Raw genomic sequence first — 15,238 nt, forward strand, 5'->3', positions numbered from 1 at the left:
ATAGTATAACCCCACTGCCAAATGGGACACTGTTCACAACGTTGACATCAGCAAACCGCGCAGGTGTCTACAGAAAAAAAGATTGGGTAACGCAGCTTGATGATTGCTTCTTGAACAATATCAGTTGTAGCCAATGAGATGACAAAGGGGAAATCAGATTGACATTATAATTGTGACACTATAGCCCAGGGCTGGACACAGCTGTTTGTAGGAACAAGTGGGTTCATGCAAAATCTTGATACTTTGTTTACTCAAGTGAATTGAAATAGTTGTGTACAGTCTTGCGAGACTTTTTCGAGAGTTTATCGGAGAATGTTCCCTATGAAACGTCATTTCCCCTATCTAGCAATTGAAGATGGCTGCCGTTGTAGAAAGAGTCGAGGGAGGTTTTGGAGCCCTGGATTGCGACTCGGCGTTACCGAGATTGTCTACACCACCACCGGATCAACTACATCAGAACAACCCGCTTTTAGGACTTCCCATTGTGGCGATTGAGACTATTCTCAATTTCCTGTCTTACGACGAAATCAGCCTGCTACGCTTGGTGAGGGAAAACAAACACAAACCATTAAGCAAATACCAATGCAGCGTCTGGCTTATCTAGCTCCTGCCAACGTTAGCTATTTAACGAAAGGTAGTAGTAGTAGTCACTGCTTGCTTATATGTTAAATGTGGATGTCTGTCCCACTTAGTAATAATAATAGCCAAGGGTACCGAAATATAGCCAACTAGCTAAGCTAGTTTAGGTTATTTGCATCGGCTTTTATTTCAATTTCATTCCCAGTTGCTTTAGCCAGCTAGGGCCCTCTCCTGGCTGGAACTCATGACAAACATGTCCATTTCAAACAAACAAATGGCTATATTGTTTGTTTAAATCACTACTTTAAATGCGTCATCTAGTTACTTAGTATGTTTGTCAAGATTTAGCAAAAAATCAGTAATTCTGAATGTCCACACTAAACTGGCTGGCTAAACATTTGAAGTTTGGTTTTGTTTCTGCTTTTCACCAAGTACAGTAAGACTTCCCTTTAATGTACAGTGGTGCAATAGGCCAATTGACATCTAGATGTGTGTGTTGGGGAGGAGTAGTAGGCTATTTCAGCTCTACCGCAGCCCTTTTCGATCTGGCCATTGTAGAGTGCCAGTCGGCGTTAAAGTGGAACTGACAGCATTATAGCAACATTAAATCTTATTCAAATCTGTTCATATACACCCCCAGTAATGACACTTACCTGACAGGTGTTCACTTAGATATGGTAATTTGTAGAATGTTTGGAAATTGTCTACTAAGGCATTTGTGAAAATGTTATAGTAATAGTGTGAAAGCGGCCATGTGTTTGGAAAATCGAATAGACACTGCAGTAAATAAAAACATTGTCTCCTCCAGGACCGGAGTCTACGCAGACCGGTGCACCATAGCCAATCAGAGCTACAGTAGGTCTTTATGCAGACAAGAAATTGCCACAGGCCTGCCATCATTCACTTTGAACTGGACTGTGTTTACAGGCAGTTGTAACTGCACGACTAGGTCAATAGAACGCATTCACCAAAAGCCACAAATGCACCTGAATGGATTTCTGCGGATGTCAATACCACGAGAATTCTCTTACATTTGGTAACTTTGCAGTCCTATTGCTCAAACCATGAAAATGTTGATCTTGTGCATAATTGAGGGAGAGAGCATACAACTAATGCTAGCCAGAGCAAGAAGCTTACTGACTCCGGTCATATTCAGCAGGTGTTGTGTAAATTCATCAGTTATTCTGCACTCCGGCACACAGATGAAAGCATCTCGTGTTGGCAAATTCACTCTGGCTGTCTATGCCAATTTTAGAGCAAACTGGATAAGTCGTTCTTGCTTGCAAACCAAATAACCCCTGTGTCTTTAGCTGTGTATAGCCACCGAAAATTAGATTTGGATGGGGGGGGGGTTCACTCAATGACATCCTCCTAGCAGCTTGCTAACGTTAGCCTCTGTGTTTTAAGCTTGCTACATAAATGGGTAGCTAGCCTATTAGCCATGTTATGACTGACTTGTGATCATTGCCCTTGCTAGTTTGATTGTAGTGACATTCCCAGTCTTAGTTACATTTGTCTGTTTTTGTCTGAGATATTGAGTCATTGAAACTGAAACAGTGTATCCTGAATGGATGCAGCAAACAATGTACCAGGCCAGCTGTGATTTACAACCTAATAGCAATATTTGTGGGACTACCAAGAAATTAATTGGGGGAATTATATTTATCATGCATTGAACTGCATCCAATTATTCTACCAAAAATGCTTTAGTGAATGTCTTGAATTGTTGAGTCAAATAGAACCTGTTTATAAATTTGGTTTTGTAGCATAAACTGGGAATTTTATATCGCTATCATATCTGCAAAGTTAAAAAAGCTGCCAGTTCCACTTTCAGGCCAGCCAAAGTTCAGTCTACTGTAGGGATTTTTCAATGGTCTTTCATTTAACGAAAGATGACACTATTTTCATGCACATTTTATCATTGTTAGATGTAAAATTGCGCGACTGACATCTCCTTGGCAAAACCGTCAAAGTTAATGTCCGGTTTCTTGAGTATGCAAGCACACTTGTTTTCCTAGCCTTTAGGTATGTCGCTGCCCCGCACATCTGTGGGAACACAACCTATGGTCACCTAGGTTCAAATGCAATTTTTCTTGTCTGCTTGGTTCAGTCATTACAAAACTACATTAAAGAAAAGTACATGTTACTCCTACCCCCTACTTTTTCGAACATTCTGTTAAAAATCGCGCCACATTTCAGCACCCTGCTACTCATGCTAGGAATATAGTATATACATATGATTAGTATATGTGGATAGAAAACACTCAGACGTTTATTAAACTGGTTAAATCACGGCTGACTATAACAGAACGTGCGTTTCATCGAAAAGTGCAGGAAAATCTGATCACTAAAAATGGAAAAATATATCCATGCGCCACTTCAACCGATTGATAAAGGTGAACCACATTAAATGGGGCCGAGGTTGCAATACCTACAGCTTCCACACGATGTCAACATTCTTGTCATTTGCCTACGATTTGTTTCTTGGTCAAACGAACAAGAGACAGCCCATTTCTTCAGGTCCCCCGACCGGATATTTTGGTTGAGATTTACCCGGACATTATTTCCAGACGTACAGCTATAGAATATACCGTGATCAATTTGATCGCTTATTAACGTTTACTAATACCTAAAGTTGCATTACAAAAGTGTTACATGCTATCAGATAATAGCTTCTCATGCTTTCGCCGAAAAGCATTTTAAAAATCTGACTTGTTGCCTGGATTCACGAGTGTAGCTTTAATTCAATACCCTGCATGTGTATTTTAATGAACGTTTGAGTTTTAACGAGTGCTATTAGCATTTAGCGTAGCGCATTTGCATTTCCAGATGTCTAGATGGGATGCCTGCGTGTCAGGAAGGAGCAAGAGGTTAAGAGTACTTTAAAACATTGCATGTGTTCTCACTACTTAAAAAACTCAATTGCAGGGCTTCCCTCGTGCCCCTTTTCATGACTGCGAGCAGCCATGTGAGTGCTAGCTACTCAACATTAAGCTAGCCCAACTGGACTCGGGTAGACGTAACATAGTAAATGTAAATACGGGACACTCCAATTAGTGTATGCTATGTATTACATTTATGCATGTCAATCATCCATTTCGTACAGTGTTAAATTGGGATTTGTGGTGGCTAACGCTAGTTGGTTTAGGGACAGGGTTAGTTAACATGCTAAAGTTGTCTGTGGTGAGATTCAAACATGCAACCTTTTGGTTGCTAGATGTTTATATGCTCACCCACCCACCCTACTTTTTGTTTTTGTTTTTTTGCCTTAAGTAACCTGTCATGTATGTGTGTGTTTAATGTTACATTTGATGTGTGTGTATATAATATATTTCCAATCATATCAAATGTAACAAACTAATTTGAGTGTCCCGGATTTACATTTACTATGTTACGTGTAGTCTGAGACCAGGTGGGCTAGCGAAGACCAACAACACAAATAAATTGACTTTTCAGCTACACGTGGAGTTACAAACAGACTATACTAAACAAGTTAAATGTCTTACCTGTGATGTTTGTATTTATTTCCACATGCATGGCTACGCCTACGTGCAGCCTACTTAGACACCGGGTCCGCACATTTCCCATTCTCCCATGCTGAATAGCCTGAAGCCATATGGCTCTTCTCACATGCTCGATTTCCCTACATGGGTGTATTGCAGCATTTTTGACCTGGCTACATGTACATTGAACAACACAGCAGCTTTTCAGGCATGTTTTATTTCTGTATAACAAAAAATCCATAACGAAGTTAAGCTCTTTTTGTTTCCCCAATTTGTGGGTGTGGTCAAGGGGAATTAATTCTTAGTATGAGTATACTGAAGACAGTACAGTATGATGGGGAGACACTGCATCTCGAATAGAAATCCCCGATCACATTTGTAGTCTGTCATGGCGACATTGGCTAGCTTGGCTCATGTGTAGACCTGATGACATGTTTCTAACGGTCGTCTTGCGCCGAACTGCACCTGTGCAGGCAGTGCACTCTTTCGACAGTTTTTAACGTGTCAGTATGTCACTTTCACCAGGTTAGAGTAATAACGTTGGCTGGAATCTAGGTTAACTTTTTAGATTTAGAATGAACTACTCTGGAAGAATTTCACTTCTCATTGGACTTGTTCAACATTGCACCTGACAGTGCAGGTGACTGCTGACTGATCTACAAATCACCTTACATCATAAATAACGACTCGTTATTTGTAAGTCAGTAACAATTTACTCATGATTCATCACGGTTTTGATGCTCTCGAACACGGACAGATTTCTCACACCTGGGTCTGTTTCGCAAGCATTCTCGGAAGTCTTGCGACATTGTTTCTGGGTTTAGAAACTGTGGCCGTACCATCACCCCACTGGTGCACCCTGCAGTGCAAACTGTCACTTTAGTTTGAAGATCACAGGCTGTATGTGTCATGCAAGGTCATGGAGGTTGGAGGAAGGGTAAAAGACATGCTACTCAACCATACCTTCCCAACTCTGGTCTTTTCCCAGGTATGCAAGCGCATGGACATGATCAATCAGCGCATGCTGAACCAAGGCTTCCTCAAGGTGGAGCGTTACCACAGCCTGTGCCAGAGGCAGGTCAAAGCCCAGCTTCCAAGGTCAGTCTCAACATGTGTATGCTATTTGAATATACATGTTTTTGCTTGGCCTATGTCCTGTAGCAAATCAATGAGTATAAGTTGGTCTATTGCAATTCAGGCAATTAAGTCAGAAGTGCTTGAGCTCTGTAGGAACTAGGGCAGTCTTGTTCTTTCGACCAATCAGTTGGTGTACATTTTAAGATGTGTATTTTTCCATATAAACACCATATTTTATAAATCATTTAAGTAGGTTGCTGAGCTTGTCTAATGCTTTAACATTTCTTCGGGATCGGTGTTCATTCCACGGGACGGTTGAGTTAACGTAGGCTTATGTGATTAGCATGAGGTTGTAAATAACAAGAATATCTCCCAGGGCATAGACATATCTGATATTGGCAGAAAGCTTAAGTTCTTGTTAATCTAACTGCACTGTCCAATTTACAGTAGCTATTACAATGAAATAATACCATGCTATTGTTTGAGTGAACAATTTTGAACATGAAAAGTTGTTAATAAACAAATTAGGCACATTTGGGCAGTCTTGATACAACATTTTGAACAGAAATGCAATGGTTCATTGGATCAGTTTAACATTTTGCACATACAATGATGCCATTTAGTCGCCAAAATCTAAATTGCACCTTGGCTGGAATAATAATACATTATGGCCTATCTCTTGTATTTCAAAGATGGTACAAAAAAATACAATTTGTTTTTCCTTTATTTTTCTACCTGATCTATTGTTATATTATCCTACATTCCACATTTCCATGAACTTCATTATTTCCTTTCAAATGGTACCAAGAATATACATATCCTTGCTTCAGTGCTTGAGCTATAGGCAATTAGATTTGGGTTTGTCATTTTAGGTGAAAATTGGGGGGGAGAGGGTAATCCTTAAGATTAAAATAAAAAATGCACTAATTACTAAAGAGGGAGCCAGAGAGCCTAACCAGAAGCAAAACTTGTTCCCGACCAAATGTGCTGAAGGTGAACCGAAGCCTTAAAACGTGAAGTTGCTTGATCCCCATCGAGGAAGGAGTGGATTTTGATTTGACAGGAAAACCATGTGTTGGCTCCTTCAATTCTTGCACATTTTCTCAAACTACTAAATGTGGAACCAATCAGAACTCTCATACATACCTGTTGTAATGAAGGCAGCCAATGGCCTGCTTCTATCTATGATTTAAACACAACCTTGTTAAACCGCAAGCTGCTGTCTGATGAAGAGGAACAGATGTAGCTAGCTGGCTCCCCCAGACTGAAATAAGATATGTGAGTGAAATATGCAATATGAGTTGTCTTGTTTTTCTACTTTTAAAAAAAGCTAGCCAATATTAGACTAGCCAGTTATTTAAAAATAAATAAATTCAGTTTGACCTTTTTTCTCCCCAATTTCGTGGTATCCAATTGGTAGTAGTTAGTCTTGTCTCATCGCTGCAACTCCCGTACGGACTTGGGAGCCAGCGATTTTAAATGTCCATTTGTGTTTTCTCTTAGTGAATTCAATGGTTGAATCATGTTTTGTCTCATTTTCAAGTAACTAGCTTGCAGGCTTAAAAACATTCACTCATATACAGAGACAGTCAAGTTTGGAAACCTACTCATTTGAGGGTTTTTCATTCATTTTACTGTTTTCTACATTTTAGAATAATAATGAAGACAACTATGAAATGGCACTTGGAATCGTGTGTTAAACAAATAAAAATATATTTACATTTGTTTTTTCAAAGTAGCCAATTAACAGGTGTGCCTTGTTAAAAGTTAATTTGCGGAATGTCTTTCCTCAATGCGTTTGAGCCAATCAGTTGTGATGTGACAAGGTAGGGGTGGTATACAGAAAATAGCCCTATTTGGTAAAATGCCAAGTCCATATTATGGCAAGAACAGCTCAAGTAAGCAAAGAGAAATGACAGACCATCATTACTTTAAGACATGAATGTCAGTCAATCCGGAACATTTCAAGGACTTTGAAAGTTACTTTAAGTGCAGTTGCTAAAACCATCCAGCTCTATGATCAAACTGGCTCGTGAGGACCGCCACAGGAAAGGAAGACCCAGAGTTACCTCTGCTGCAGAGGGTAAGTTCATTTGGCTTTACTGCCTCTGAAATTGCAGCACAAATAAATGCTTCAGAGTTCAAGTAAGACACATCTCAACATCAACTGTTCAAAGGAGACTGCATGAATCAGGCCTTCATGGTCGAATTGCTGCAAAAAACTCATCCTAAAGGACACCATTAAGGGCCAAGAAACACGAGCAATGGACATCAGACCGGTGGAAATCTGTCCATTTGATCCAAATTTGAGATTTTTGTTTCCAACCGTCGTGTCTTTGAGACAGTTGGTGAACAGATGATTTCCGCATGTTTGCTCTTAGTGGAACTATCATTTGTTTTTCAACATACAATGACACAGCCTGGAGGTGTGTTGGGTCATTGTAAGGGATATTTGACCAAGAAGGAGAGTAATGGAGTACTGCATCAGATGACCTGTCCACCACAATCACCTGACCTCAACGCAATTGAGATGGTTTGATATGAGTTGGACTGCAGAGTAAAGGAAAAGCAGCCAACAAGTGCTCAGCAAATGTGGGAACTCCTTCAAGACTGTTGGTAGTATCCCAGGTGAAGCTGGTTGAGAGAATGCCAAGAGTGTGCAAAGGGTGGCTACTTTGAAGAATCTAAAATATATTTTAACACTTGTTTACTACATGATTCCATATGTTATTTCATAGTTTTGATGTCTTCACTATTTAACAATGTAGAAAATAATAGTACAAATAAAGAAAAACCCTTGAATAAGTAGGTGTCAACTTTTGACTGGGATTGTAATTTGCATAGAAACCTAAATAAAAGTATGTAGATGGAAATACGCTAGAATGGAGGTTTAAAAATGAAATGGTGAATAGCACTTAGTTGATATCTGGAGAGCTGAATAGATCAAGTCAAAGAATAATTAATCAAATAAATAGCAGAAAAGGAATGTAGTGTGCGTGTTGTGTTTTTGTTTGCTCATACAGGAGCAATAAAGGCAAGAGTTCACAAAATGTGTGATATTCCCCCCCCCCCCAAAAGTGTGTGTGTGTGTGGGGGGGGTTGTAACGGCCAATGTTTCGCATTCATTGGTCGGCACGGGAGAAGCTCGCTCTCTAAAATTCCAAACGGTCTAAGCCATTTGCTTTCGAGAGGCTGGTCCGGATTGTCCTTGAACTAGTCAGTCGTCTGTTTGGACCATTCTGGACCAGCCTTGATTTGTCCCCAACTTTGATGTTCTGTCTTCTGAGCTGTTAATGCTCTGTATTATGTCATGTTTTGTGGACACCAGGAAGTACTCTTCTGCTGCTGCTTTTGCAACATCTAATGGGATCCTAATAAAATAACAAATTTCAATGTCTGGAATATATCTGAACCAATCAGACGTCCATGATTTTGACTGAACCGGCCTTGAAAAATAGACTTCTATAAGAGACTTATTTTCAACTTTCACTCAACCTAACTTCAATATCTGGGAAATGGGGATTTTAGACAACTTTTCAAAATGTTGGATTACTGGGTCTACTCTAGATGTGTGGGTTATATGAGGGCATCAATTTATTTGCCTTGCCTAGGGTGTCAGGATGGCCAATTTCATATAATGCAGCTTTGGATTTTACCCCAGTCTCGAAAGCAACTGTTTTGGAATATTATGGAGAAACTACATAAAGTAATTTAAAAAAATAAAGTGCCTACAATTCAAGGCTGATCAGACCGCACCAAATCTGCATTTAACATGGACATTAAAGTTGGGGCCAAATCAAGGCTGGACTGGACCAAACAGATGTCTATGATTTGGTTTAACGCTGGTCCCAACTGCACAAAGACAATAACAATGCATCCAAAAAATGTTGGCATCGGTCCATGCTTACTGGTGTGTGGCCTACAGTGTCTGCTACAATGTAATATTATAAATGCCCATCCATGTGGCAGCCCTACTGTTTGTAAAACAGACAGTTTCATTGGCTTGACTAGTCCTGCTTCCTGTGACTAATCAATTTGCCTATTTAAGCTCTGAATATCAGCTACTTAAAATTAACTTTATCAGGAGTTATCCTGAGACTATTTGCAATATGTTTACACAGCGGGGAAATGCTTATCACAGGTTCGGCATCAGTGCTCGCCTAAAAATACCATATTCCACTGGTTTAAGGTTTAGTTTTAATAATTTGACCAATTTTTAAAAAACAAGCGCACACCTTAAAGGCCATACATGCGCATGAATAAAATCATTGAGAATAACACACAAAGACTTATTTCCATTGTGGTCCTCTTGAGACAAGATGGCTAGCTAGACGAGATCGAACACAGTACGGCAGTGAAATAATAAAACAAAAACTGAGAAGAACAACTCATCATTCCAGTTACATCATAGGGGTTATTCATATGGGCACAGAAGACATCAAATATATTTTTAACTTTATTTTTAAATTTGCCCAGAGAGGACATTGTTTAACAATAAGAATAAGAATTTGTTCTTAACTGACTTGCCTAGTTAAATAAAGGTAAAATTAAAACATTTTAAATTGTTTTTATGGGCAGAGCCAACTCATTCCATTCTTAGGCTCCAGTACACAAAGTTCCTTTCCCAGCATTACTCCTGAACCTTTATAAGCACACATCAGCAACACCTGATCTGGGTGCTGTGATTGTGTGCGTCCCAAACACGAGGAAAGTAAATCACTTCGATATCTGGGCGCAGGACCATAAATACTCCTGTAAACCAAACCTAGTCAAATCTGGGACACCTTAGCCTCAACAGGCAGCCAGTTTAGTTCCTGAAAGCAGCTCCTGCCTATGTGAGTGCGTGGACTCACCTTCAATACTACTCTGATCACCTTATTCTGGGCTATCTGGAGCTTCCCCTTCATACGTTTAGATAAGCCCCCAAACCAGGAAGTACTAGCATAGTCAAAATGGCATTGAAATGAGGGCAGTAGCTTGCACTTTCATGGAGTCCTTAACAAGCAGCTTGGACAATCTAGGCAAAAACTTAGTCCTGGCATTAACCTTCCCTAGCACCTTATTGGCCATGCTCACACCTCCCAAGCTTCCATCTAGGATACATCCCAAGTAGCTAACAAAGGTTTTAGTAGTCAGCACCTCACCCCTTAACTCCACTCTGACCTACACAATTTAGGTCTGGATCCAAAAATAATTGCTTCAGTTTTCCCTAAGTGCAGAGATCGCTTATTATCTCCAAGCCATTTGCTAATGCAAGCCAAGAGCTTGTTAATTGTTTTTGGGCATAATTATGTGAGGTTTTGATGTTTGTGTGTCTTGGTCAGTTAAGCTTTGACAATGTCTCCCTCGTTAAACTCCTAATCCTGCCTAATGGGCTAAATGCCATGCTTTCAAAATATAAATATTGACATGGTACTAGCTCAACAAATTAAGTTAATCATTGGGTGGGAGTGATTCTGACTTTTTTTTAAAGAATGGAAGTTGTGACAAATCAAATTTCCCACACCCGTAATCTGATAGTCATGTGGAGCTCAGTCTGCCCAATGGCTCAGGTGCCCACACACAACATTGGCAGGCGCACACTAGCAGAGGTCTACTCGGCATAAGGTCCCCTCAGACCGATCCAGCTCAGAGGCCCAGCATATATTAATTTTAAAATGGAAAATGTCATCTTTATTGACACTTTAAAAAAATATATAAGTTCTTTCCCCTACTCAAAATGAATCACTTTAAACTCAAATGTATCGGAGTGTTGCAATTCTAGATCGAATCGTTCATGAAGATCCATGTTTTCCTTCTTACAATAAGAAAGATGCAGTGTGGATAATGAAATAAAATGAATCAGTTGACCATAAACTTGTGAATGATTAGCCTAAAATTATAGCCTACTCACCCCAGTGTCAGCAGCACCACCAGTGCTACAGAAACTACACCATGGACATGTTTATGCTGATTTGGCCAGCATATTTGGGCATTACTTCATGCCTAATGCCTCGAGGCTATTCTTTTGTATGGCTATACTTATTATATTATTATATATTATTCCAAACCATTCAGCAACTTCACTTTTTGATGATTCCTCACGTTTGCATTCAATCGGGATAATGTTACTTGTAATCATAAAGTTCTGTCATCTTGTCCAATGTGTATATTTGGTGCGCTTAGGCCTCAAGTCACGCAGTGGTCGAATGTGCCACTTGAGCTTCTGGGTTTGAATCCAGGCTCTAGGCCGTCGCAGTGCATGCTGACACGGTCGCCAGGTGTATGGCGTTTCCTCCGACACATTGATGCGGCTGGCTTCCGGGTTAAGAGGGCATCGTGTCCAGAAGCAGCGCGGCTTGATTGGTTTGTTTCAGAGGACGCACGGCTCTCGACCTTCGCCTTTCCTGAGTCCATACTGGAGTTGCAGCGATGAGACAAGACTAACTACCAATTGGAAACCACGAAATTGGGGATAAAATATTTTGTGCTTTGTCTTGTGGCAGGCGGGAGTCGGAGCGGAGGAACCACTCACTGGCCCGTCACGCTGACATCCTGGCTGCTGTAGAAACGCGTCTCTCACTACTCAACATGACCTTCATGAAATATGTGGACTCCGGTCTTTGCTGCTTCATCCCTGGCAAGGTGCCTAGATTCATCCTCTTTAACCTACCACCCACTAACAACCTGTCGCATCTGTACATTAGATGCTAATTTCTGTTTTATGGTTTTCTTTTACATCGACTAACTTTAGAGCTTCTCCTGTTTGGCCACATGATGGCAGTCCTGTTCTTAGATTGACTATAGTTTAGGGAAATTATTTGATTAAATTATCAAAGCATACTTTTTTTTTAAAGTGGAAGACCAGTTCCATCCCAGAATGAACATGCTAGCTACTTCCATTAACTTGGATAGTCTTGGCCTCAACATTACACACACACACATACCAGGATCACATTCTTAACATTCTAAGCCTAAGCGTACAATTTATTCTAAGCTTAAGGTTCCCGGCATGTGACTGTGTCTTTCCTTGAGGTGATTGATGAGATCTACCGTGTGCTGCGCTATGTGAACTCTACACGTGCGCCCCAGCGGGCTCATGAGGTGCTGCAAGAGCTACGGGACATCTCTTCCATGGCCATGGAGTACTTTGATGAGAAGATCGTCCCCATCCTGAAAAAAAGGCTTCCCGGGGCTGACCTGTCAGGGCGCCTCATCGGATCTGCCCCAGGTAATGAACAACTACACTGACCTTTCTATGGCCAATTAAGATTCAACAAACACCCATGTTATTTAATATGAATACAATTTAACATGACAATGTTTATTGTTCGACTTCGCTACCCATTTAAGAGTGTACCTAAGATCATCACCCTCCCTATTCTCTCTGCCTACCCCAGTGGCCGGCCCCTCCACCTCCCTGACCACCATGTCCCTGCTGGCCAAGAACACGCCGTCACGCTCTGAGATGACCAAGGTGCAGCAGCAGGTAAAGGTGAACGGGGCGTCCATGACGGTGCTGCGGCGGGAGAATCAGGAGGTGCGCGTCAAGCAGCTGGAGCAGCAAAAGCAGCTGCAGGACCAAGAGCAGAAGTTGCTGGAGCAGACTCAGGTTATCGGGGAGCAGAACGCCCGGCTGGCTGAGCTGGAGCACAAGCTCAGGGAACTGATGGACAGTGCGGTGGGGGGAGGTGCCAGGCCGGCCGTAGCCGCCTCCACCACAGCAGCTTCTTCCACGACGGGCTCTTCTGCTGTCGCCACGACGTCTTCTGCTGCTGTCGCCACGGCAACCAGTGTGGTGGGTAGCCCGCCCTTGAAACGCACCAGGAAGAGCTCAGACCTCCCGCGCCAGTCCAAACGCCTGCGCAGCAAGAAATAGGATACAATGTTTTTGTTTTTGCCTGATTGCACATCCCACCATGTCCTGTGACATTTCTTTTAATTCTCATTGTTTGGAATGTCTTTAGGAGAGGGGGGGTCATGGTAAAGGAGTTCGGAGTTGCTCTGTTTCCCTTGCGTTGAATCCCTTTGTCATGTCATTTTCAAATTCCTACAGAAACTACACCATGGACATGTTTATGCTGATTTGGCCAGCATATTTGGGCAAGAGTGCCAGTAGTCTCCACAGTTTAACCACTGACTCTTAAAGCCACTAAGAATTTGCACACTAGTTGACAAGGTTAAGGTTAGTTTGAAAAGTCAAACACCAATTTTGTTGTTCAGTCTTTCTTGTCAATCCACATTCGGTTGTTGGCTCCTAGTCGGGAGAGAGTCTTTGCAGTGAGGCAAGAAGTAATGAGAGCTTTCTAATATGTATCGCTTAACTACTAAAAAGGTTGACTTTGGTTGGTTAGAAATGCATTTGAAATATTGGCTAGACGAGACCACTCAGGATAAAGGATGTTTAAATTCTGCCTTTCAGACAATTTTGTTCTTATTTGATGCAAATTTAATTTCTTATTGTATTGTTCTGTTGGCCAGGTGGGATTGCTTGAAAAATATCCTTGAGCAATATTCTTCATTTTCTGAGACGGGCTAAATTTAAAGTATTTGATTCCTGCATCGAGAGGGTTATATCCCAAATGTGGCGCAGTAAAATTAAAGGAAGTTAGTCTATTTCCAAAAAAATATATAAATTTGTATTTTAGCTAGGTCCTGGGAGATCACACATCTTCATGAAAAGGACAGTTTGAGGGTTCCTGTTGTAATGGACACTGTTCAGCTAGCATTAATGAAATGACACACTTGATTTTAAATGCATTTCTGTGTTCCGCATGAAGCTGCAGTCTGGCACTCCATGTTGCTTTGAAGACAGGCAGGCTAATGTGACTATTTATCATGTAGCCGAGGGCACATCTAAAGCCATGGTGCCTGGGGAAATTAAGGGAGTCTTGACATTGAGCAATGGAAGGACAGCTATCGGATCCCACTAGACGTATAGTTTTCAGAGATCAATCATTTCTGAAAATAGTTCTCGGACACCATGAAATCTTCCTTCAGGGCTAGAGTATTTCTGCTCCACCGTTATCTGTCATTTTTGCAAATGCCTGTCATTGATCAAATACTAGTCTGTGTAAAATGGGATTTATATGCAGTCAAGTATCTGCTGTCTTTGGGGAAAATTAATCAAAGCTTTATCGAAGAGGTAGAAATGACCCTCTGTATTGATTGACCAGACTGGTGATTCTGAGGTCGAAGGTTAGAATGTCTCCACTCCAGTTTATTTAGTCAGTTGTCATCTAGACCTACTGATCTTATTGTTACGGTGTCTTTGTACACAGTTCCCATGTAACACTAAGTTAATCTGTTCAAGAAATATTCAGATTTTCCAAATGACTGTTGTACAACTACAGTAGTCTGTCTACCAATGTAAGACCTACTGAAGATGCATTGTGGAAGGAGTTATACTAAAAGCGACAAGGTTTTTCAGTCTTAGGATTCTCCCTGATTGCTATAAACTCTCTTGCACAATAGCACCTTTCCCATTTCAAGATCTCGGCACACAGTTCTCTTTTCAGCTTGAGCCCAAAATGTGGGTGGAAACGTAAGAATGACCTCAACTACTTGTGGCATGAAATCTCTGTGTAGCATACTGGGAAACGCAGTTCACAACTGAGTGGACTCAAGCGTGTATTCTAAACTGACTGGGCAGGAAATAATTATCTAGTGGCTTAATTTGAGACTGCGTCTCGGTTTAGAAATGAGTGTTCTATAAACATCATGTACTTAAAAGTGTAAATTGTGGATTATAATGTATGTATAAGAGTGTAAATTGGCCAAACTGTATGGGTTGTGCACTTTACCGTTACAAGTACAAATGACGCATTAAAAGATAACATATTGAGATATTGGTGTGTGTTTGAGTAGTTTTGCATAACTTTTTTATTTTTACTGTAAAATGTGCCGATACGTGACAAAGCCTGATCCATATGAGGAACATGTGTGACCTATTCCTCCAGTATGGTTCCTCCTATCCAAAACCTTTTCATAAAAGGTAGCTGTAGTATGAGATCTAGTATCAGGCCTTTTACTTGATGTATTGGTCTGGCTTGTTTCCATTCCACATCTGATCAGATATTATCTACAGGTACTAAACTCTT

General features: G+C 40.9%; 1 protein-coding gene across 1 annotated transcript; it reads left to right on the plus strand.

Moving 5' to 3' along the window:
* Positions 1-199: 199 nt before the first annotated feature.
* Positions 200-14,984, plus strand: LOC118400443 (F-box only protein 28-like). The gene is made up of 5 exons (XM_035797325.2): positions 200-544; positions 5,071-5,180; positions 11,645-11,783; positions 12,174-12,369; positions 12,539-14,984. The coding sequence occupies exons 1-5, from the start codon at positions 356-358 to the stop codon at positions 13,015-13,017; spliced, it is 1,113 nt and encodes a 370-aa protein (XP_035653218.1). The 5' UTR covers positions 200-355; the 3' UTR covers positions 13,018-14,984.
* Positions 14,985-15,238: the final 254 nt, after the last annotated feature.

Source organism: Oncorhynchus keta, chromosome 2, assembly GCF_023373465.1.
Source record: "Oncorhynchus keta strain PuntledgeMale-10-30-2019 chromosome 2, Oket_V2, whole genome shotgun sequence".
NCBI lineage: Eukaryota > Metazoa > Chordata > Actinopteri > Salmoniformes > Salmonidae > Oncorhynchus > Oncorhynchus keta.

What these genes read in the sequence shown, in the direction of transcription:
- LOC118400443 (XM_035797325.2), top strand. Translation starts at nt 356, where the DNA reads ATGGCTGCCGTTGTAGAAAGAGTCGAGGGAGGTTTTGGAGCCCTGGAT. An exon ending in GTCAAAGCCCAGCTTCCAAG is followed by an intron (nt 5,181 to 11,644) that starts GTCAGTCTCAAC and finishes GTCTTGTGGCAG; the next exon opens with GCGGGAGTCGGAGCGGAGGA. An exon ending in CCTCATCGGATCTGCCCCAG is followed by an intron (nt 12,370 to 12,538) that starts GTAATGAACAAC and finishes TGCCTACCCCAG; the next exon opens with TGGCCGGCCCCTCCACCTCC.